Below are 22,025 nucleotides of genomic sequence, written 5' to 3' on the forward strand. Positions count from 1 at the left end.
TGAACCAGAGACTCATCTCCATGTATTACTCCGATCTTTCACCGAAGATCAATAGCACACCTATGCGACACACGATCTCAAGCTTAGTATGACAATACAAAAGCTCTGAGTTAATCAATGCCTATTTTTGATGTTTTCTGGAATGAGAAGACAGGCAAAGTAAATATGGGTTCGTGAATAGCTAAACAGTCGAAGAACCTCGTTAACCAAAGATATAAACCCTAGGTGGATTTATATATGGTTAGGTTCTGAAATTCTACTCGGAAAAAAAATCAATCGAATCCCTAAAGATATGAGATTACATCTCCAAGTAAATCAAGTAACTAACCAACGTGGCAGTTACATGATTTTCGCATAAGGAAAAAGACGCAACCGCCCTGACTGCAAGTTGCATAAGTTGCTTGAACAACTTGTTGACGCTCCGGCTTCAACAACTCTATTACAATTTGTTTTGCCAAATAAACTATGCCATAAATATAACAACAAAGTATACCTCCAAGTCATTTTTATATTCGCTTAAACACCGTAATTATAAAAAATAAAATAAAAAACTAGATGCTTGAGAAGCATCAACCTAAAACACATCTTTTTTTTTTTTTTTCTTTTTCTCTTTTTCGGGTTTTTTTTTTCTCTTTTTTCTTTTCTTTTCTTTGCAGCTATATACATAAATAAAAACAAATAACAAAACCGCTACGGTGTTCAACGATTTTTTTCACAATATATTTTTTTTAACTTGGAGACCAACTCAAAACATTAGTAAAAAATTCTTGGAAATGACTTGCGATGACGTCCTTACTAGAGCAATGGGTTCTTTGTGAGAATGTCTTTGTGGACTGGATTTTTGTTACGTGGCTAAGGTCGAGAACGTAATGTATTTGGATTTTTGTGCACGAGATCTAGTGAATAATTCATTTCGAGTCAGCTCTCTGGCTAGAAATGGCTCATCCAAGTGCCTATATCATCCCTCCTAGATCAACGTGTATTCAATTTCGCCTCGATAAATGGTAAGAGGTGTTCTAGTCTGTTGAAGGTCATCTCTCTCCTAAACGATCAATCTAGCAACTAATAAAGGCACCCTAAAGACTCGAGATACATATATTGTCTCAAATGTGGTACATAATCAACGTTTCATAAATCTTAGATAAATAGCCATAAAAATGACGTGGCATTACTGATTTTTCCCTTTCATTGAAATAAAATGGTGGGGTATTTACGTCAATTTACACGTGTAAATACATGGACGTGGTTATTTACCTAAGATTTACGAAACGTTGGCTATATAGCATTGTGAAATTGTTAATTTGGCTATATACATAATGGACCCCTAAAAATATGGTTATTCATTATGCTAACTAAATAAGACAGTTCCCATTTTAAAAGAATAACTGCTTACAATATACGTAAATGATTCTGAATTAGGAAATAGAAAGTCACTAATACACGTATAAATTTAAATAGAAAGTCAACATTAATTTAAAATTAACATTCAAAGAAAATAAATGGACTATAAATTAGGAAATAGAATTTTGCCGAATAAATGAGTAATGTAGATTAAACGTTGGCTATATTGTTGTGCTGAAACGTTGTCTAATTCCCTCATGTTGTACCATTTTTTTTAACAGAAGACAATCACGTAAATTGCAATATGAATAATTAAGTCACATCATCAAATATGGTTACATTTTAAACATATTTGAAACGTTGGCTAGATTGCAATTTTAACGTTTCAAGTGGCTTAGTCCATTTGATTATTCTAATTTATAATGGCTCTACTTTCTAATGAGAAATTTCATTAAGTGGGCCTCAAAGTTAACAAAAATATCAAGATTAGACATCCTACTTAAAAAATATTTGAAAATGGACTTTTGTCTCAAAAATGGACAAAAATGCCATTCTGAACAAAAAAATAAACTCATTTTTTCAAATTTTCTCTCATTCATTCTCTCCTCCCTTCACTCGATTTTTCTCTCTCACACCTAAAAAAATTCTGACCACGTACGACGAAATATGAAGCCATACGACGCCATAGGATATTGTACAAGGGCCGACGATGGTGTAGGAAGCTCTGCGCTCGACTTCCGGCGGTGGTGGAGCCCCAAAATTTTGAGCTCCCAAAATCCGCCATCAGAAACAAAGAACGACATAATAGGACAAATTCGCTGACTTGACGAAACACAAGTACAGAGAAGAGCGGGTCTTGTGTTCAAGCTTTTGAAGGAACCAAGCAATAAGGAGTTTGATCCCTTTGTTGTATGGATGAAGCCCGGAAAAATTTCAAAAGAGATTCATGGGTACGGTTCACATCAAGACTCGTGACGCTACTCTTGATTTCTTCAAGTTACTGTTGGAGAATGGCAAATGGCTCACAGATTTGGTACGTTGAATTGAATACTTGTATTTTTAATACTCATTTTAATTTAAATTAAATTAATATGTTTGTTATTTCATACACGTTCGCCACATATTGATGTTAGTATACACATGCTTCGAACTCGCTAGAGACAAATCGACAGGTATCGTCAAGACGTCTGAATCATGGATTCTCGATGGGTCCAAAACGTATACGGTCGATAGAACAACGAAGAGGCAAATAAAAAAAATCCATCAATCTAAGCACCAAGCCTGACCCCGATGATTAGTACAGAGACGCTAAAGAATTTCCATGGACGTGGGCGCAACCGATATTGTTCGTAGTTAACTTCAAGAACCTTCATTGGTTCACCTTCAAGGTCGACTTAGAAGAGTGGATCATTACTGTCCTAGACTGCCAGAAGGACCTCGTTGAGAATCTCATGCATCAAGACGCCTTTAAGGAGTTTATGGAGGTGCGTAAAAGTATAACTTCACTTTATTAACTCACTGTAATTAATTAGTTTCTTACTTTTTTGTAATCGTGTATAATTGAACTCGAGCTCTACCTAAGGTTATGGTCAAGAGTGGTTTGTTTAGCGAGCATCCAATGGCATATCGAAAGCTAGCCAACGGTCAAATGCAACTATCTTTTTATATGGCTAGTCGATCAGATAATCTCACAATGTTTCGACTGGTAAAGATTATGACAAAAAAAAATTGACTTGAATATAATTTTCTTACTTTTATAACATGTTTCAAAATTTTTTGCGGGATGTTTGTAGTCAAGTATGTGGAGCAAATACTTGTCGGCGAATCGTTTGAGATGTTTCAAAGTGTTCATATGAGGAAGGTCAGGAAAAAATGGTGCTGCGACTTATTTTATCAGAATGACGTTCCGTGAAATCTTATTTTGTAAAGAACTTTGTTGTGATTTTTTTTTGTATGGATATGATATGTGATCATCATTTTGGTATGTATGAATGTTCTTAATATCATATAATCGGTTTGATATGTCATCATCGATTTGAAAAAGTTCTAATCATTAAAAAAAAAACAAAATACAAAGTTCTTAACATATTAAAAACAAGATACAAAGTTCTTAACAAAATTCTCAACCCCTCCAAGTGCTTGTAGTCATGTTATGGCCCATACCATCATATTTCTCACTTTTTTTTATGAAGCACAACCTTTTTCGCCTTGAGATGGGTATCGATTGACATTTTGCCTTCCTTGTTTACTTTTCTTCGGCCAACCGGTTTGTTTCTTTTCAATAGGTACTCCAACCGTCATATTTTTTTTATCTCATCCGCAACGTTCCATTGGTCTTCATTCCCAACAAGATATATGAATTCCTTGTAATTCTCCATCCTAGCCTCCTTACAGTAAAAAGGACTACACAATGTGTAGATGTCGACACTTTGATGTTGAGCTGATGCGATGACATTCTCGCACAGGATTCTCAATAGTTGTGGTAGTCCGCAAGTGCATGTCTTCGCCAACAAATCTACACGTAGGTCTTTGACATGACACTCGTATAGACCAAGTCCATACGTTGTGACGTACTATGCCTTGGCATTCAGATGGCCGAGATCATCTTGAAATTTTTCTGTCAATTTTGTATCCAACTTGTTCGTGAGCTCTTCTCGATCGAAAAACAAGGTTTGGAGTGTGAATTGAATGAACTCAAGCAAGGTTGTGATGGGAAACGTTCTAGCATTTTCCGCATTATTGTTGAAGCTTTTTGCATTATTGCTTGTCATTATGTCGTACCTAGTACGTACAAAACAATAACATATTAACAAAGTTATAATAATAAACTATAAACTGTAAAAATCACAATAACAAAGGTAGAGTTTTACCGTTTTCCAGGAAAAAATGCTCTGGCCCGCCGATCAACACCGACTTCCTGGAGATACTTTGTCATCTCGACATCTTTCCGTCTAAACTGCCTTAAATGAGCTACGAATGCTCTCTTATTGAAGGCATAAGCGGCGGCGTTGAGTTCAATGCTACAATGATCAGTCTTCAAAAACCAAATCCACGAAGCATGACACTCGGTGTCTACAACCCCAAATGCAAATGGATATAACTGTGAATTCACATCCTTAGCAATAGCGCAGAGCAACTGTCCACCATATTTTGTCCTAAAAAATGAATCATCCAATGATATGATCGGACGACATGAGTTGAATCGACACGCCCCAATAGAAAAGAACACGTACTTGAATTCGTCACCATCTTTCATGAAGTCAGTCCCAAAGTCTCAGGATTCTTTTGCTCCAACATGTATATCTAAAATGGTAACTTATGATAAGAGTCTTCCGGCGTACCTTTACGTACTCGATAACTTGCTCTCTAGACCTCCAAGTCTTCATATACGATATGTTAACACCCAATCTTGTCTTCACTTCCTCTCTTACATTATGCGCTGAATACTCAGCGAAAGAGTTAACAGTAAACTTTTCTTTAAACACGTGACCAATGACCCATGGTAAAGCTCCTTGATGACCATCTGTTCGAACCACACATGAACAAGAGTGTATACTATCGTAAGACGTAATCTTTCACATTTCTTACCACTGCACAAACACCCACCAGCTTTCACGTGCATTTCTCATTTTTCATATCTCTTTTTCGAATAAGATTTCACTCTAAATTCGAAATTATGTTTCAGGGCGTATAGGTGGATATGTTTCTTAAATTTCTTATTGGTCTCAAACTGCTGCCCAATATATAATTCTTCTGAGCTACCTATTTTTTCAATGGTTAAACATTTAATAATGTAACATATTTAATTTGCGAATTTAAGTACAATTAATTTATATTACGTGTAGAAGAAGGTGAACAATGACTTGGTTCTTTCTTCACTACATCATCGCGGGTGAATTCATGCGCTTTCCATGAATAAGGCACACACTCCATTGGTGACTATATGATAGAAAGCTCAAATGACGGTTGACGGGGTCCTGAGGGTACTTAAAACTTTGCCAAAAATTCTTCATATTATTCTTCAAATTCTTCAGCTTTGTTATTGTTGTATTCATCGTCTTCGTCATCATTGTGTCCATGATCTTCGTCACTGTTGTGTCCATCATCTCTGTCAATTTTTAGTTCATCATCTATGTCAGTGTTGTGGTAATCATCTCTGTCACGCTTGTACACTTCGTCTTCATCAACTTTATACAAGTCATCTTCGCCACCATTGTGTCTGTTGTTAATGATAGGATCATTGTGTTGGTCGATGATAGGAACATTGTGTCGATTGATGATAAGAACATTGTGTCGGTTGTTGATGATAAGATCATTGTATCGGTTGTTAATAATAGGGTCATTGCGTCGTTCGTTGATGATATGATCATTGTGTCGGTCGATGATAGGATCATTGTGTCGGTCATTGATGATAATATTATTCCGTCTCTTGTTTGATTCAAAGCGAGACGATACTCCAACCATCACATTTTTCCCTTTAGTACTTCTCGATATGCACTTGGCATTATGATCTCTTTCGTTACCAAGCTTATAGTAAAAAAAAAACGAGTGCATCGTTCTTCAAAACCGCAGAAGCCATCAGAATAGTACCCATTGTGTATGGGACTTCAAGTTTATAGTCGAACGTGAATCTGTCTACTTTGATCGACTCATATATCTTATCCACTAACTCTATGTATGTTACTTCTTTCGAAACTTCAAAACCAAATGTAATAACATTCTTGAACATCCATAAGTGTCCATTTTTCTCCCAATTGCCGTTAACCAAGATATAAACTACAAAAACAACCAAAATTAAGCAAAATTAGCATCCGGTATACTTCAGCATCGTACAATATTATACATCATCGTACACTATTATATCCTAACGTATAATATCGTATACTATTGTATAATATCGTATACTATCGTAAATTATCATATAATTTCTTAATTTTTTTAATTTCATCGTACAAACAAGTTAAATCGCATCATATCCTATCAGATAATCTCGTATTTCATCGTAGAAAATGCTAAAATCTAGATTTTTCACCAATGTAATTCAAATCTGAACGTCTATGTTACTCTACGTGCTATACTATTAAAAAAAACTTATTTAAAACAATCAAGTAAGTAAATTTATACATGATTTCACGAAATTCAGTTAAGTAGATAATATTTTAGAGGACTTGAAAGTTAGATATAAGATTTAAGAGTTATAATGAATGAGAATAGAGAAAATAAGAGAGGAAGATAAATAGGTCAAAATGGTATTTTTGTCCGAAATAAATACAAAAATCTAATTTAAGATATTTTTGAAGTAGTAATTTCTCTTTCTATTTTTTTGTGTAAGAAAAATATAATACCCTTATATAGTAAAATATAAAATATAAAATATTTATTTAGGGGTTTGGTAGAAATAGGTCTCAACGACCAATTCACCAATTTTTTTTTTATATAAAAAGCCGCCAATCCCTCGCAATTCTCACTTCATCCAAATCTTTTCATTTTCTCCTTTCCTCGCTTCGGTGCGTATTTTGAATTTTGCTTATCTTCTGATATTTTCTCTTCCGTTGCACTTCTCAATCCCTTCTTATCTTCCTTTTTTTTCTTTTTTGTGTTATCGTAACTCTCAGCGGCTTCATTTCACTTTCGTGTCTCTATTCGCTGCGAAAACATCGAAAGACGAAAAACAGACACGAACTGACTCGCTCTTAACTTTCTCACGATCTTTGCGCTTTTTCACTGACATTTAGAGAGAGAGAGAGAGAGAGAGAGAGAGAGAGAGAGAGAGAGAGAGAGAGAGAACACAAGCACTGCAGCTTTGCAAATTAGTGCCTCCGAAACAAGGTTAATTACTTGTTCTCTGTTGTTGTGGACTGGAAATTGGAAGAATGATAATGTGATTTTTATTTTGAATGGGTGTTTGTAATTGTGTGTGGATGCTTAGAAAGGAGAGAGAGAGAGAATGAAGTACGTATTGGTGACTGGTGGAGTTGTGAGCGGTCTTGGTAAGGGAGTCACGGCCAGTAGCATTGGCGTTCTTCTCAAGGCTTGTGGTCTTCGTGTCACTTCCATTAAAATCGGTCTCTCTCTCTCTCTCTCTCTCTCTCTCTCTCTCTCTCTCTCTCCCCCCTCACTGAGAATTTGACGAAGTTATGAGGTCGTTTTAGTGGGAAGACCTAGCACTGAAGTTAAATAAGATTAAAAAAATGCTTCTTTTCTTATGCAATGTATAGCCGAAACAAATCCTTTTTTTTTGTTAAAAATTTAGTCAAACGTAAGAACGCCCTTTTTGTTAATATTGTTTTATGTTCAAGGATTTGGATGTAATTTTTTATTTTTTTAAAAACAATTTTGAAAAATTAATATTAGTTCCGTGAGATTTTCACTCTACCTGTAATGTTAAGTTATTAAATCTGAACTCTGGCCATTTTAAATGCATTCCTGGTTTGGCTGTTCGTTTTATTTATTTATTTTATAATCTCTTTACTGTAATTTTTGTTTTCAAGCTTAGTATCAACTTTTTTTTTTATTTTTTTATTATTTTGCAGATCCTTACTTGAACACGGACGCTGGAACTATGTCCCCTTTTGAGCATGGTGAAGTGTATGTGTTAGATGATGGCGGTGAGGTAAAAGACTAAAGTTAAAACAAATTTCTTCTCTCCGTCAGAAATATAATTTGGGGACAGCGATTGTTTTGTGAGCAACGGTTGTAATTGTGAGGGCTTACTTTTATTTTTTTATTTTGATATAATATACTCAGGGATTACATAAACTTGTTTGTTTCCTTAAAAAAAAAAAAAAAAAAAAAAAAAAAAAAAAAAAAAAAAAACAGCACTTGAACTTGTTTGTCTATTACGTGAAAAAAAAAAAAAAAAAAAACTTGGCTCAGTAATCGACAAAGATGGGACCTTCATTATCTTAATATTGTGAAAAAAAAAAGATGGGATCTTCAAAGAAATGAGTAAATAATGTTTGAAAGAAGACTGTCTCTCTCTCTGAAATATTTGCGTTCATGTTCGTAGGTGGACCTGGACCTCGGAAATTATGAGCGATTTCTAGATATCAAACTGACCCGTGACAATAATATTACTACTGGAAAGATTTACCAGGCAAGTGGCTTAAATTTGCGTTTTTTACAGCTCTTTGTCTTGACACTGAGTTCAATCATGCCCATATGTGTTGAGCTATTTACTCTTTGCGATGCAGTCTGTTCTCGATAGGGAGAGAAGGGGTGACTATCTGGGAAAAACTGTTCAGGTCTTCCTCTATTCTTTCTTTTTAAAAAGCCGTCAAAGCAACATTCATGCGTGAGTTTGTTTCCCTATTCATTGTTGTTCAATTTGCGCCTCTTTTTCTCCTGATAACTAGGTTGTCCCTCACATAACGGATGGGATTCAAGAGTGGATCGAACGTGCAGCACAGATTCCAGTTGATGGAAAACTGGGTCCACCTGATGTCTGTGTCATTGAATTGGGCGGAACCATCGGTACGAGCAAAAAAAAACTCATCTATTTCTCATGGAAACGTCATAGTCCCCGTTTCTTTCATATTTCTAATACCTTTCCTAAGTGCAGGAGATATTGAATCCATGCCATTCATCGAGGCGTTGGGGCAGTTCTCATACCGTGTTGGTAATAGATTTTTTTTTTATAATTTTTTTTTATATGTCAACTTTGAAGACTGTCTAGGTGTCAAATAGTGTGGTTAAATGCGCTTTTCTCTTTTCCTTCAGGAACTGGCAACTTCTGCTTGGTTCACGTCAGTCTGGTGCCTGTTTTGAGTGTTGTTGGCGAACAGGTATTTTCTAAGGAATTTGTGTTGTTTGTCACTACACTTCCTTGGTTGCTTGTTGCTAAATGTTCTTGGTTGCCATTTACAGAAATCGAAACCAACCCAGCATAGCGTGCGAGGACTCAGAGCACTGGGTTTGACTCCACATCTCCTAGCTTGCCGAAGCACAACGGTTTTCTTCTCTCTTTCTCTCATATCAATCGATTTTACTCTGTCATGTTGGCTTAAAATTTCGTGCTTGCAGGCACTAGATGAGAATGTAAAGCAGAAGTTATCTCAGTTTTGTCACGTCCCTGTAAGTAGTCTTTGTGTAAATTTCTAGAATGAATCATGAAATATGATTTTCGACTTCACTTCACCTTAATGATACATTTCATTTTTTATTTTCAGAACGACAACATCATCACTCTCTATGATGTTCCCAACATTTGGCACATCCCTTTGCTTTTGAAAGTAAATCTCTTCTACTGATGCATATTGCAATCATAGTTTCATCAATTTATCATAATTAAATGTTAATATTTTTTACCATCATTAAAAGTTAATATGGATCCTTTTATTTTTGTCTTCTCAACCAGGATCAGAAGGCACATGAGGCTATATTCAAAGTCTTAGGCCTTCAAAGGTTTTATTTATTTATTTATATAGATTTAGTTAGTCTCCGAATTCACTGCAGTCGGTGTTAGTTAATCGACAACTTAAAACCAAATTTTTATTTCTAGCATCCTCACACAATGTATTGATAACTGCAGCATTGCTAGGGAGCCAGAATTGGAGGAATGGACTTCTAGGGCAAAACTTTCTGATGTTCTACATGAGCCGGTAGGTCTCATCTTCCTTAGAAGATCCTATAAATACCTAAAGATTACCTGAGAAATTAATCTATCTTAATAAATTTACAGGTTCGAATTGCCATGGTAGGAAAGTATACCGACTTATCAGACGCCTACCTTTCCGTTTCAAAGGTGTTCTAATCACTTCTTCACCCAAAGTTAAACTTACAACCAAATAACTCATGTGCCCTGTTTTTTTTTTTTAAAACTAGTTTTATAGAATTTCAGTTGAATTTTATCAGTACCTGTTCCCAAGAGGGTATGCACAGTATCTTTCACACAAAGTCCTTAAATCCATTTCCATGTTCTACCAACTAAAATATCCTTGGGGTTTGGTTTCCATAAAATGTTATTGTAAAGATAAATTTCTTTCCTACATGTTTTGATGTCATAGTAGTTTTGTCCCATGTCTTTGAGTCTACATGGTACAAGTGTGATAGTGATTCTCAGCAAGTTTATATTCCCGTTTCTCACTGAATGATAGCGATTCACTTGGTTCACCATCGCTTGTCATGAATAGCTTACAAAGGCTGTATAGTTTCCGAAAAAGAAACTAAAGTGTGCATGTGGCGCAGTATTCGAACGCGTTACCATAAACAGAGAAGAGAATATTAAAAAAGTAAGATAGCAGCAAATATATAATGTCACGTGTTTTTTATCAGGCGCTTTTGCATGCATCTGTTGCCCAACACAAGAAGTTGTCCATCGATTGGGTCGCAGCTACTGACCTTGAAGAAGATACCGCAGAGAAGGTTAGATAATATTCAGTTGTCACGGTGTTTCACGCTCTTTGTTGTTTTTTTTCTGCAACCTGGCTTAGTAATTCTCGTTGCTGCAGAATCCTGATGCTCACAAGGCTGCATGGAAGTTGCTGAAGGTCTGTGGTTTGCGTTTGGTTTGACTTTAGAGTTATTTTTATATCAGCAGCTTTTTCTGACTGGTTTGCTGTCTTCAGGGCGCAGATGGGGTCCTTGTTCCGGGAGGTTTTGGGGATAGAGGAGTGCGAGGAAAAATTCTTGCTGCAAAGTATGCACGAGTAAATCGGATCCCATACCTCGGGATTTGCCTAGGAATGCAAATCGCGGTGATTGAATTTGCGCGGTCTCTTCTTGGTCTGCAAGATGCAAATAGCACGGAAATGGATCCTAATACCAAGCATCCATGTGTTATATTCATGCCAGAGGTACAGGGTTTTAAGCGTTGTTGATACTTTTTTTACCAGTAGACTTTTTTTTTTTTTTTCATGTATATCTCATATTTTATACCGCAAGCAGGGCTCAAAAACACATATGGGAGGGACTATGCGTCTTGGATCAAGGAGAACGTTTTTTCAAACAATGGAGTGCAAATCAGCTAAGCTGTAAGCATTAACTTCATATTTATTTTATTTCGTGGTCGTATGTCCAAGTCGTCATCAATATCATTTGAAAGATTTTTTGAGGGAAAAGATGTATTTTAAACTAGGAAGTTTCTATTTTCAGATATAAGGGTATTATGTATAATTTCATCACACTTTTTGAATTGTTCATTGTGGTCAGATATGGAAACAAAAGCTTTGTTGACGAGAGACATCGACACAGATATGAGGTATGTTATGGGATGCATTAGTATCTCTTACTCTGGACTCTAATTTCAGGGTAAACAGGAAGATAGATAAGAAATTATTTTTAATGCAGGTTAATCCCGAAATGGTGGGGCGTCTTGAGAAAGCTGGTCTCTCTTTCACGGGGAAAGATATAACCGGTCGACGCATGGAGGTCCGAACTTTAACACCCACGGTTCCTTTCCATTGATGTATATTTTTGTTTAAACGGAGATTTAATTCCAAGCTCTTGTATGTATTTATATGCAGATTGTAGAGTTAAGGAGTCATCCATACTATGTCGGCGCTCAATTCCATCCCGAGTATAAATCACGACCGGGAAAACCTTCTGCTTTATTCTCAGGTACCCTTTACACCGACATGTCTGTCACGTTAGCTATCATGGTTGATTCTTTGGCCGTAAAGTTTTTTCACTGAAGGTTGTCTGTAAAACAGGGCTGCTGTTTAAATTTTTTTACACTTAGTGCCTTTAGTTATGAGTGTCAAATTTCTGCGCCTTGAGTTTAGATTTCTCACTGTCAGGCTGTATCACATGTAGATATTGATATTTGTGCCTATAAAACAGGGCTTATAGCAGCAGCGTGCGGCGAGCTGGATTGTCTGCTCGCTAAAAGCTCGGAGAACAAAAGAATCATCCCTATGTCAGCGGGTAATATCGATAACCCGACAAGCAAAATATACCCGAACGGAAGCGCTGCAAACGGTGCTCTAGATGGTATTTATACCATTTGCAACGGGGTTCACTAGTCGACTCTAGTTTGTGGCTTTCTGTTTCTTTCTTACTGGCGTGGTTTTTTTGCATTTCCTAAAGGCGGCTTTTATATATTTCGGCTTTTTCTTTCTTTGTTTCTTTTCTATTAGTAGTTTCTTAAGAGAGGATTGGTCCTTGTGTATAGTCATATGGGATATTGGGTTTGATATATATAGCCTATTGGTGAGAGAAGTCGAGCTGATCCCGGTTTTTTTAAACGGGAAAAAATAGGAAATATACTCGAGTTTATGGATGTTTCACAATCCTACTAAATAGTATTTGGGAAGTGTAATGGGACTCTGCTTTCTATCCATTTTCTGCTGCTTGGTTTTAATAAATTTATTATATTCTATTCTCTCCATTGTTATGTTTTGCTTTGTCTGCAACTGCATCGTCCCCAAGAACTTACAAACATATCCTTTCTTACAGTAACATAAGGAAACAAAAAATACCAATACAAATAAAGAAAAAGTTCCTGTGGGATGGCTATTGAGGGCAATAAAGTTGTTGTATTTTTCTTATTTGCTCTCTCTTCCCTCTGCTATTTTTCTCTTGAGAATGGAATGTGTCGAACACGCCCAACATCGTATCTTTTATGGTGCGGGGTTTAGTGATATTTTGACTCAGTGCACGAGGCAAGTTTTTCTAGGAAAATTATATCGATTCATAGAACGCATTGGTACAAACTCTATGGTTTTAAGATCTGCTCATTGATGGGTTGCAACACAAAATATTTCATGAGCGCACTTCTCATATGTCATTTGAACATATTTGGTTTTAATGGGAATTTGTAATTTTAAATGTTTTTTCACACACATAGATAAATAAAAAAATTGTGTTTTAGTTTGTGGCCGAACTGAGGTTATTTTTGGTCTTGCCGAGTTCCGTACTAGGAAATCGTTGCATAATAACTTCATTTTGGATCAAGTTAATTATGATGCACACATGCACATCCTGATATGAGTCATGCAATCAATGGTGGCATATGAGATCATTCATGAGTTTGGTCACGATAAATGTAACAAAGACCGACTTGATTAAAAAAAAATTATGGTTGATGAATGAGATAAGTATACTAATGTAAAAGTTAAACAAAAAAGCCGACGAGTTAATATATATATATTTTTTTCAATTTGAAAAAAGGGTAGTTGCCATTGCGGAGATTACACGTCGGTTTGTATTTGAACCACCTCAAGAGTACAAAAACGAGAAATTTCATTTTATAGACCTCAAAGTGAATAAATATCAAAGCAAGACTCACTAGTTGAAAAATATTTAAAATTAAACTTTTGATCCAAATTTGGACAAAAATTATCTTTAAGCCAATTTAACCTTATTTCTCTCAATTTCTCTATAATTTTCTCATTTCCTCTATTCTCTCTCTATCTCTGTCATCTAATCATCTCTCCATTTAGTGAAATTCGCTGAAAAATGGGTAAGTTCACTTATTTAATCCTCTTAAATCGATTTTTCTATCAATTTCACATGAATTCATCAATATCCTATCAATTTCATATGAATTCATCAATATATCCTATCAATTTCATCTAAATTCATCAATATCCTATCAATTTCATCTGAATTCATCAATATTCTATCAATTTCATCTGAATTCATCAATATCCTATCAATTTCATATGAATTCCTCCGAATTCATCTGAATTCATCAATTTCATATGAACTCATCGAAATTTATTTGAACCGAAATTCATCATAATTCATCTGAACTCGTCGAAATTCATCTGAACACATCCGAATTCATCTGAATTCATCTGAATTCATCAGAATTCATCTAAATTCATCTGTACACATCGGTTCATCTAAATTCATTAGAATTCATATGAACACATCGGAATTCATTTGAATTCCGGTGAGGTCAAAATATCCTATCAATTTCATTTGAATTCATCGGAAATCATCGAAAAAAACCCAAATCAATCCAAATAATCAAATAATTATAATAACTATAATCACTATTAAAACTATCCTACAATAATCAAAACACGAAATAAAGATGAAAATTTTACTTTTTGGTCCTTTTGAGCGCGGAAGCTTTAACTCGAAAGAAGAGAGCGAAGAACGTTGAATGCCGGAAGAACATTGTCGGAGCTCATCGGAATCACTCACGCGAAGAACGTTGAACCCCGAAAGAACATTGTCGGAGCTCATCGGAATCACTCGAATTGTGTCGGATTTCGTCGGAGCACGTCGAAATTCGTCGGATTTGGGCAGACTTGGTGTGAGAGAGAAAGAGAGATGAAGAGTGAAAGAGATGTGAGAAGAAAAGAGAGTGAAAATAGTTGAGGGATATTTTGGTCCGAATTTGAGTCGAAAGTCCAATTTTGAATATTTTTAATTAGTGGGTCTAATCTTGATATTTCTGAACTTTTAAAATCTACCAAATGAAATTTCTCAATTGCATTTGGGTTTTACATTTTCAAATTGCGTATACGCTTTCAATGGTAGACTTTCACAATTCTATATTTCATCTTTTGAAGGTCAAGAGCACCAATAGAACAAACATATCAATTGAAGGTCAAGACATAAATAAATACGACCAATATTTACATGTCTTAGACCTTCAATTGATATGTTTTATATCCAAAGAAAATATCTACACGGGAGTGTGTGGCTCCACGTAACTGGCTGTCATTGGCCAGTAGTCGCATTTGATAACACCATTTTATTTGTGTATGCGTATCCAATTAATTATTCTCTAGCAAGATAAATCTCACAGCAGCTGTTTGATTATTCTTTAAAGCACTGCTCAATTAAATAAATAATTAACACAGCTCCACAGCCACAAGATCCAGATATAGGCTAAACAACACCGTTCACTATTTTTTCTTTTTGGTTCGTTTGATATTGATACTCCATAAATTCCCAGGTTTATTTCTCCTCCTTATAATGCTACTGAATTCTTTTCCCATCAATAATGTGTTAATATTCATATCATTCCATAGGAAGAAGGAAAAAACAAAAAATAAAAATAAAACCATCTACGCAGGATATGAGCAATATCAACGCAGCAAGCCAGCACTGCAATTGTAATCTGTCAATTCACAGTTTCAATGGAAGATCGAACACAAACCGAACGAACAAGGTTTCGTATTTCTGTAGGCATTCGAAACCAGGACTGAACTTCTTACATCAAAGTGGTCGGACATGGCCACAGAAATGTACGATACCACGCGCTATGAGCGACGCCATTGGCCCAGATAATCCCGAAGAAGATGAATCTGTTGATCCTAAGGAATCGGAATCTGCATCCAAGCGTGGAGATTATAGCCAGGTATGTATATATGTGTGTGTGTGTGTGTGTGTGTGTGTGTGTGTGTGTGTGTGTGTGTGTGTGTGTGTATAGTAGTGGTGAGTGGTCAAGCAGTATTGTAGTAGTGTTATTTATTAGGTTAATTCTGGTTCAGGAAAGTATCAGAGATAATCTGGAGAAAATGGTTGGGAAAGATGATTCAAGCTTTAGTGGGATAGATTTAGCCACTCTTATTAGGAAAAAGTACGGCAAGTCCTACGATGTTCAGCTCATAAAGAAGGTATTATGGATTATTCTCTTTTTCCTGTATTTATATTCTTTGGGGAAATGCATAAAAGCTCGTTCCCATGCTCAAATGGAAATGTACATATACACCATGTAAAGTAAATTGTTTATTTGTGTTTTCTTACTATTAGTACGAGAGTTGGGCTTATATACCAAAAGTGAATTAGATTAAAATATTGAACGGAGACAAATGAAGTGGATTACTTTCGACTAGCGATTTCTTCTTGCTGCCGAGGACTTGCAACAACCGGATATAATGTGGAATTTCATAATGAATTAGGGTATTTTACACGCAATATATAAGGATATTATAGTCTTTTGAAAACCGAAAAATTGATAATATTCAAAGATAAGGGTTAATTAAGGAATATGTTGGTAACACAAGGGACGGGATTATGATAGAGTATACATTGTATTGTTGGAAATTATGATGATAGAGTATATACAAGGGTATATTTCATCAAAACATCAAGGACATACTTATTTATATGCATGTAAGAAAAATGTGGGAAGATCAAACATACCCTTGTGTTTTAATGGAATATACATACATGTATAAAATGGTTGATGATACAATATTAAAATTAGTCAATGCACATAGAAATTCTTTGCACGCATACAGGCTGCAGCATTCAAGTTTAATTTCTCTTTTATTTTTGGCTTTCCTCGTTTACCTATTATCCTGGAGTTGATATACCGTGAGCCTAGGGTGAAAATAAAAATTAACTTGAGAATTTAATTTAGTTCATAAATGACTTAAATTTAGGAGTTCATGGGAAGAAACCTGCTGGCCATGAATGTCATGTGGAAGTACATGGAACAGGTACGCAAAATCCTAAAACAACTCAGATATTATATTCTCTTAAAGGATGTCCAAGTCTTTTGACGTATATACTATATTATTCACCAGAGATCATTTCCATTGACTGAAGAAGAGTACATACTGAGGCTTGACAATGTGGCAAACAGCTTGAAATGCTGGGGAGCTGTGTCCCACATTCGAAACAGCCTTGAAAACTCCAAGGAGAGGCCTCGAATTGGAAAGGTAACGTTTCTTCAAAGACGGGACAACATTTCGACGTGAATAAATTTTAAATTTAATAAATGTTGCAGGCAGTGAGCATTTTCATAGACATGGACGAGTCTGGAGGCCGAGCCAGGGAGTGGATCCACAAGTAATTTAGCCATGGCTTTGTTGCTTACTCATACTAAGTTTTACCACATAAAAAAAATTGACTGCAAACGTCGACCATTATTATAGAAATTATATTAGGATCTTAGTTACATGCTACCCGATTTCGGTCAAATTTGTTTGTGTTTGGTTATATGCACGAACAAATTGGCATCAACAAATCTTTACAGTTGTATGTCACAATAGGATTTGTGGACATCTATATATTTCAATAGATTTTTGTTTATGAATCGAACCTTCAACGTTGGTCTCACCGCTCGTGACAAAATCCTATTTCGTGGGAGACGTATAACACAGATCTTGCTTTTGGACAAATTCTAAGTTGCACTCGAGATGATTAATAAGTATTCAACTCGAACTGGACATACTTAGGTTGCTGTTGATGTTTCTTAAGAGGGTCAAAGTACAAAGAAACTGGGAATAAGAAGCATGTTATATATAGAGGCTCTTTTGTTTAAAACAGAGCCGGGGCTTTTTAAATAAGTAAGGTTTCAATGCATATTGCATATACTTCAGAATAAAATAAAATGGGTTAGAAGAGTTGGGCACAAGTTGGTTTCTTCACTATCAAATCTGCCAATCTATTGGGGTGATGCCCATTTTCTCCAGAAGCTCGTTAGTTTGAGAAAAATGCCTGTTCAAAATTAAATAGCTCAAATTGTCATGTGAATGACAATCTTGTCCATAAATTAATTTAATGACCACCATAATGGTCCTCTCAAACTATTGATTTCGCAGTAGATTAGTCTTTTTCGTAAAATATTTAATTTTTTCATGAAATCTATCACCTCAGAAACTTCAAACATATTTGCTAACTTCAATATACCACTTGCTGAAACTATTTGTGCTAAAAGACCTTAGAAGAATTATAGGGTTTTTTTTTTATCACAAATCTAATGAGACCCAGCTCCGAGTTTCAAGTGACAATTAAGATAGTTCAGCTCACTGAATAAATCTCCTACCTTTTCTAAGTTGCAAATTCAAGTCAACAAACCTGGAATCTATTTAGTGCTCCCTGTAACAATTATTATAATACTTTTTAAGTTACATTATTGTTAGGTGCTCTGAACAGATTTCTAGTTGGATCATAATTTTCTTTTTCTTCACAAAATCCTAACAAGGGGAGATGCTTAAATCAACGGGTCACTAAAGCTACTAGTGGTCTAGCTACTGTATTTCAAATAAATAATAATAATTAAAGTACCAACCTGCATCCAAAGAAGCCTCTATGAGCAGATAAACCAGAAGGATGTGCTGATTTCAAGATATGATGCTTTGACTCATCAATCAATCTGGAAAAAAAAATTACGAGGGGGTTCAGACTCAGAGCCATGAAAAAACGTAATCTCAATATACTGCTTAGAAAATCCCTCATTACTTCACAAGTCATCAGAAATATGATGAAAACGTGTTATGCAATTTCATCTTATTGCAATTTCATATCATTCAATTACTCACTCAACCTGCTGTTTTTTGCATGCATTCTACCAAAATATTTATTATAAAACTTATAAAACTAGAACAATAAAATAACAGTACCCGGATTTCTCTCGGGCCGAGTTTCCCCATAGAATAAAAACCACCCCTTCCTTCCTTTGTGAAATGGTTTTAATAATAGCATCAGTAAATTGCTCCCATCCTTTCTTAGCATGAGAATTTGCCTGGTGTGCCCTTACTGAACATGAGAGTAAGCAGCAAACTAAATTTGATTTTACAAATAATAGAAAAAGCATTTATAATAGTAAAGGAGAGAAAAAAAGTTTCCTTAAAAATGATATAACAGGCATTCACTACCATGCCTAGTATTGAAAAGTTTTCCAGACAATCAACAGAAGTTATTGCTTTAATAGAAGATTGAAAACATCAAACAATTAATCATGGCTTACAAAACCACTATTAAACGTCAAATACAACTACATAGTGTCCTCTTGAGTTTTAGAAATAACTAAAAGCAGAGCAACTAGTTAGAACAATGAATAATTTATCAATGAATCATGTAAGATAAACACAAGGGTTGGTCTAGTGGTAAGGCCGAGAGTTAGGACGTATCAATAGGCCCACTGTTATAAAAAAAAAAAAAAATTAAATCACGTAACAATATATTTCAGAATTACCAGTCAGAACAGCATTGAGCAGGAGAACACCCTACAAAGCAAAGATAAAACTGACTTAGCAAAAAAAAAAAAAAAAAAAGTTAATGTAACGACTTGGTCCATCTTTGATCCTTTCACACATAATAGGATCCGAAGGTTCAATGAAATTTAGCATGATTAGATCTTTTTGCTTTTCTAAATCAATCTTGCATAGAGGGGAGTCTCTCAAATACCTCTATTGACGTACCTGCACAGCCCACTTTTCAAGGTTCCCATGAGAAGGAATAGAACAGCCAAGGTCTTTATTGAGTTCCTTGTAAACATTGACGAGACTTGAAGGTACCTTAACCCCCTCAGGCACAGAGAAAGATAGACCCATTGCTTGACCCGGACCATGATATGGATCCTAACAGTAAACATAATCCGGAAAAATGAGTAAAAACGATCAAATTACAATATCGAAAGATAAAAATGATTTTTTTTTCACAATACATGTATCATTTTTAAGAAAAATACAATAAACTAAATTTTTCTTCACATTACACTGCCTACATTATGAAAAAATAAAAAAATAAATAAAAAAATAAAAAAATTCAAAAAGCAACATCTTAATTCTGTTAACATGAGATGAGACAGTAGGAATGCGATTTGCATTAAGCTCTTACACATATCAGCCTTGCATTAGGAACCTCCGGATGATTCACGAGGGATATATTAAGAAAATGAGTCAAAACAAATATTGAGTGAGAATCGGGATGATTGATTTGAGAGAGAACAAGCACTCCCAGACATTGTAACTCTTCCGTATTATTATCTATGATTTCGATATCAATGAATGTCCCATGGTTCAATATACGAAACCTCGCCATTCCTCAACATCATTCATGTGTTTCTCCCTAATAAAGCCAAAAGCATTATAAAAAAATAAAGTGCAAGAGACCAAAAAAACAAGCATAGCTCCTAACAAGGGATACAAATTTAAAATAAAGTTCAATCATTTATTATTGATTACAAAATTCTAAAAGCATGAACCAACAAGCAAGAAGCAATTCCTTGGATTATTTTGCATTCGTTTACATCAGTATAAAGAAGCTAAAGTTGACTCTTGTATTCTTCATACCCAAAATGTAAGCGCATAAACATAACAAGCAAATAAACTCTTTGATTATTTTGTATTCCTAAATCATCATATAAAAAAAAATTATGTAGCTTAGAACAAACAAAACACACCTGACCCAGAATTACGGCCTTGACCCCATCGAAAGGAGTCGAATTCAGTGCATTGAAGATCAAATGTTGCGGAGGGTACACTGGAACTGCTCCGCCACATATCTCCGTCTCCACAAACTTGCCAAGGCTTTTCGCATATGGCTTCTCGAATTCCCCTCGAATCACTTCCATCCATGTCTCCTCCACCAAAAGCTCCTCCAATTTCACGTTTCCACTACCTCCTTCACCTGCCATTAACATCGATGACCGACCATACCAATCTATTAGTTCGATATTTTCTCTCCTTCAAAATTATCTGCTTGTCGCAAGTGAAGAAATGAAGTTTATCTACTTTTGGAACCGGAGACTTTTTTAGCGCAGATTTGGAGGTTGCGCTTGGCTTTGGCGAGCGATTTTCGGAACTCGATTCGCGACTTGTCGTTGTCCGAGAGACCGTCGGCGTCGCAGCTGGGGACCCTGTTGGCCTCGCCGCTGTTGGTGGCACCGAGAGAAGAGATCGTCTGCTTGAAGCGCTTCGCCGATGGTGGTTGGAGCGGCCTGAAGAAGTCTGTTAGGGTTTTCGACTTGGATGCCATTTTTTCTTCTCTTCTCCTGTAAATAATTTGGCGGGAAATTGAGGAAATGGGTACGACAAATGTTTAGCACTTCTAAAGCCTGAAGTCCATAATTACACCTATATTGGATTACAAAATTAGACCTAACTTCGAATTTCGGATGAAAATGGGGAATAGGCACGAGAAAGGACTACTAACTTTTTTTTAAAGAGAAATTTCATTTTAGCTATAAAAAATTGTTAGACTTGATAGTTTTATAGTTGCAATATTGGATTTTTGGTATATTTTGGGAAAAAAAATACTTTTGAAAGCTATTAAATCTCATTTCACAGGAGATGGTCATTTTTGTGACCTAGGCACTGATGAATCCAATTTTTTTCGAGACTTTAAACCGCTAGACACGGAAGTTTCAATTGTTATAAAAATTAAGGTGTACACAGTCCGGTCCCATCTAAAATCGACCTCCAAACTAGATTGAACAATTTTAAACGATTTAAAGTTTTTTAGACCGGACGAGACCGTTTAAGAAATAAATAAAACCATATCAAATCGTTATAGACCGGTCCGGTCCGATTTATACCGTTTTAACCCGTTTTACGTATTTTTTTTTAAATGTCCAACTCAAATTAGTTCATTCAAATGTTTTAGCATTATTAAAAAAAAACTTTACAAATTAAGATGGTCCGGTCCGATCTAAACCGCGGTCTAAAATTTTCAAGCCGAACCGGACCATTTTTGACCGATCTAAAAAATCGGATCGGACAAGATTAGACAAAAACCGTTAAATATTTAAATATCCAATATAAATAATTATATTGTATGCCTAGTGTGAATGTAGGAATGAAGATAGACATATAAAAAAAATGTAAAACGTTTTTTTTAATAAAATTATTTGCAACGTTTTTTTTAAAATAAATTTGCAACGTTTTTCTTTCAGAATATTTTCACCGACCACTGATTTCCGTTGGCCATACATTTTTCCGCATTTTTTTATTTGTGCGTTGGCATACAAGCTGCCTATGCAATTTCATACCTTCCATGTGCGTATATTTTAAAATATCTTATGCCAAATTAATATCTCGGTCGGTGATATT

At 35.4% G+C, this 22,025-nt stretch overlaps 3 protein-coding genes across 6 annotated transcripts; 2 read left to right on the forward strand and 1 right to left on the reverse strand.

Annotated features, from left to right (window-relative positions):
* The first annotated feature begins 6,791 nt into the window (after positions 1-6,791).
* Positions 6,792-12,661, forward strand: LOC149385159 (uncharacterized). Of its 2 annotated transcripts, XM_089625185.1 has the most exons (23): positions 6,821-6,848; positions 6,957-7,170; positions 7,271-7,406; positions 7,875-7,954; positions 8,351-8,437; positions 8,535-8,585; positions 8,697-8,814; positions 8,903-8,959; positions 9,061-9,125; positions 9,208-9,291; positions 9,364-9,414; positions 9,510-9,572; positions 9,698-9,744; positions 9,872-9,941; positions 10,022-10,084; positions 10,615-10,704; positions 10,791-10,829; positions 10,908-11,135; positions 11,227-11,312; positions 11,491-11,539; positions 11,629-11,709; positions 11,805-11,898; positions 12,121-12,661. In XM_089625185.1, exons 3-23 carry the CDS (start codon positions 7,289-7,291, stop codon positions 12,300-12,302), a joined length of 1,803 nt encoding a protein of 600 aa, XP_089481311.1. In that variant the 5' UTR covers positions 6,821-6,848; positions 6,957-7,170; positions 7,271-7,288; the 3' UTR covers positions 12,303-12,661. The 2 variants fall into 2 exon arrangements, with proteins under 2 accessions (XP_089481312.1, XP_089481311.1); XM_089625186.1 differs by lacking the exon at positions 7,271-7,406 and having other exon boundaries at positions 6,792-7,170.
* Positions 12,662-15,023: 2,362 nt separating this feature from the next.
* LOC149385160 (uncharacterized) lies at positions 15,024-17,289 on the forward strand. 3 transcript variants are annotated; one of them, XM_089626141.1, is made up of 6 exons: positions 15,024-15,193; positions 15,270-15,598; positions 15,732-15,857; positions 16,629-16,685; positions 16,773-16,907; positions 16,976-17,289. In XM_089626141.1, exons 2-6 carry the CDS (start codon positions 15,317-15,319, stop codon positions 17,039-17,041), a joined length of 666 nt encoding a protein of 221 aa, XP_089482267.1. In that variant the 5' UTR covers positions 15,024-15,193; positions 15,270-15,316; the 3' UTR covers positions 17,042-17,289. The 3 variants fall into 3 exon arrangements, with proteins under 3 accessions (XP_089482267.1, XP_089482268.1, XP_089482266.1); XM_089626142.1 differs by having other exon boundaries at positions 15,314-15,598; XM_089626140.1 differs by lacking the exon at positions 15,024-15,193 and having other exon boundaries at positions 15,212-15,598.
* An 80-nt stretch (positions 17,290-17,369) lies between these two features.
* UNG (uracil dna glycosylase) lies at positions 17,370-21,077 on the reverse strand. Its single transcript, XM_089626139.1, has 7 exons — positions 20,709-21,077; positions 20,378-20,604; positions 19,395-19,553; positions 19,169-19,199; positions 18,594-18,729; positions 18,263-18,346; positions 17,370-17,688 (listed from the first exon to the last, which is right to left on the reverse strand). The coding sequence occupies exons 1-7, from the start codon at positions 20,950-20,952 to the stop codon at positions 17,622-17,624; spliced, it is 948 nt and encodes a 315-aa protein (XP_089482265.1). The 5' UTR covers positions 20,953-21,077; the 3' UTR covers positions 17,370-17,621.
* Positions 21,078-22,025: the final 948 nt, after the last annotated feature.

Source organism: Urtica dioica, chromosome 9 (genome assembly GCF_054948205.1).
Source record: "Urtica dioica subsp. dioica isolate 48M chromosome 9, U.dioica_male_clone48M_v1_H2, whole genome shotgun sequence".
In the NCBI taxonomy this organism is placed as follows: domain Eukaryota; kingdom Viridiplantae; phylum Streptophyta; class Magnoliopsida; order Rosales; family Urticaceae; genus Urtica; species Urtica dioica.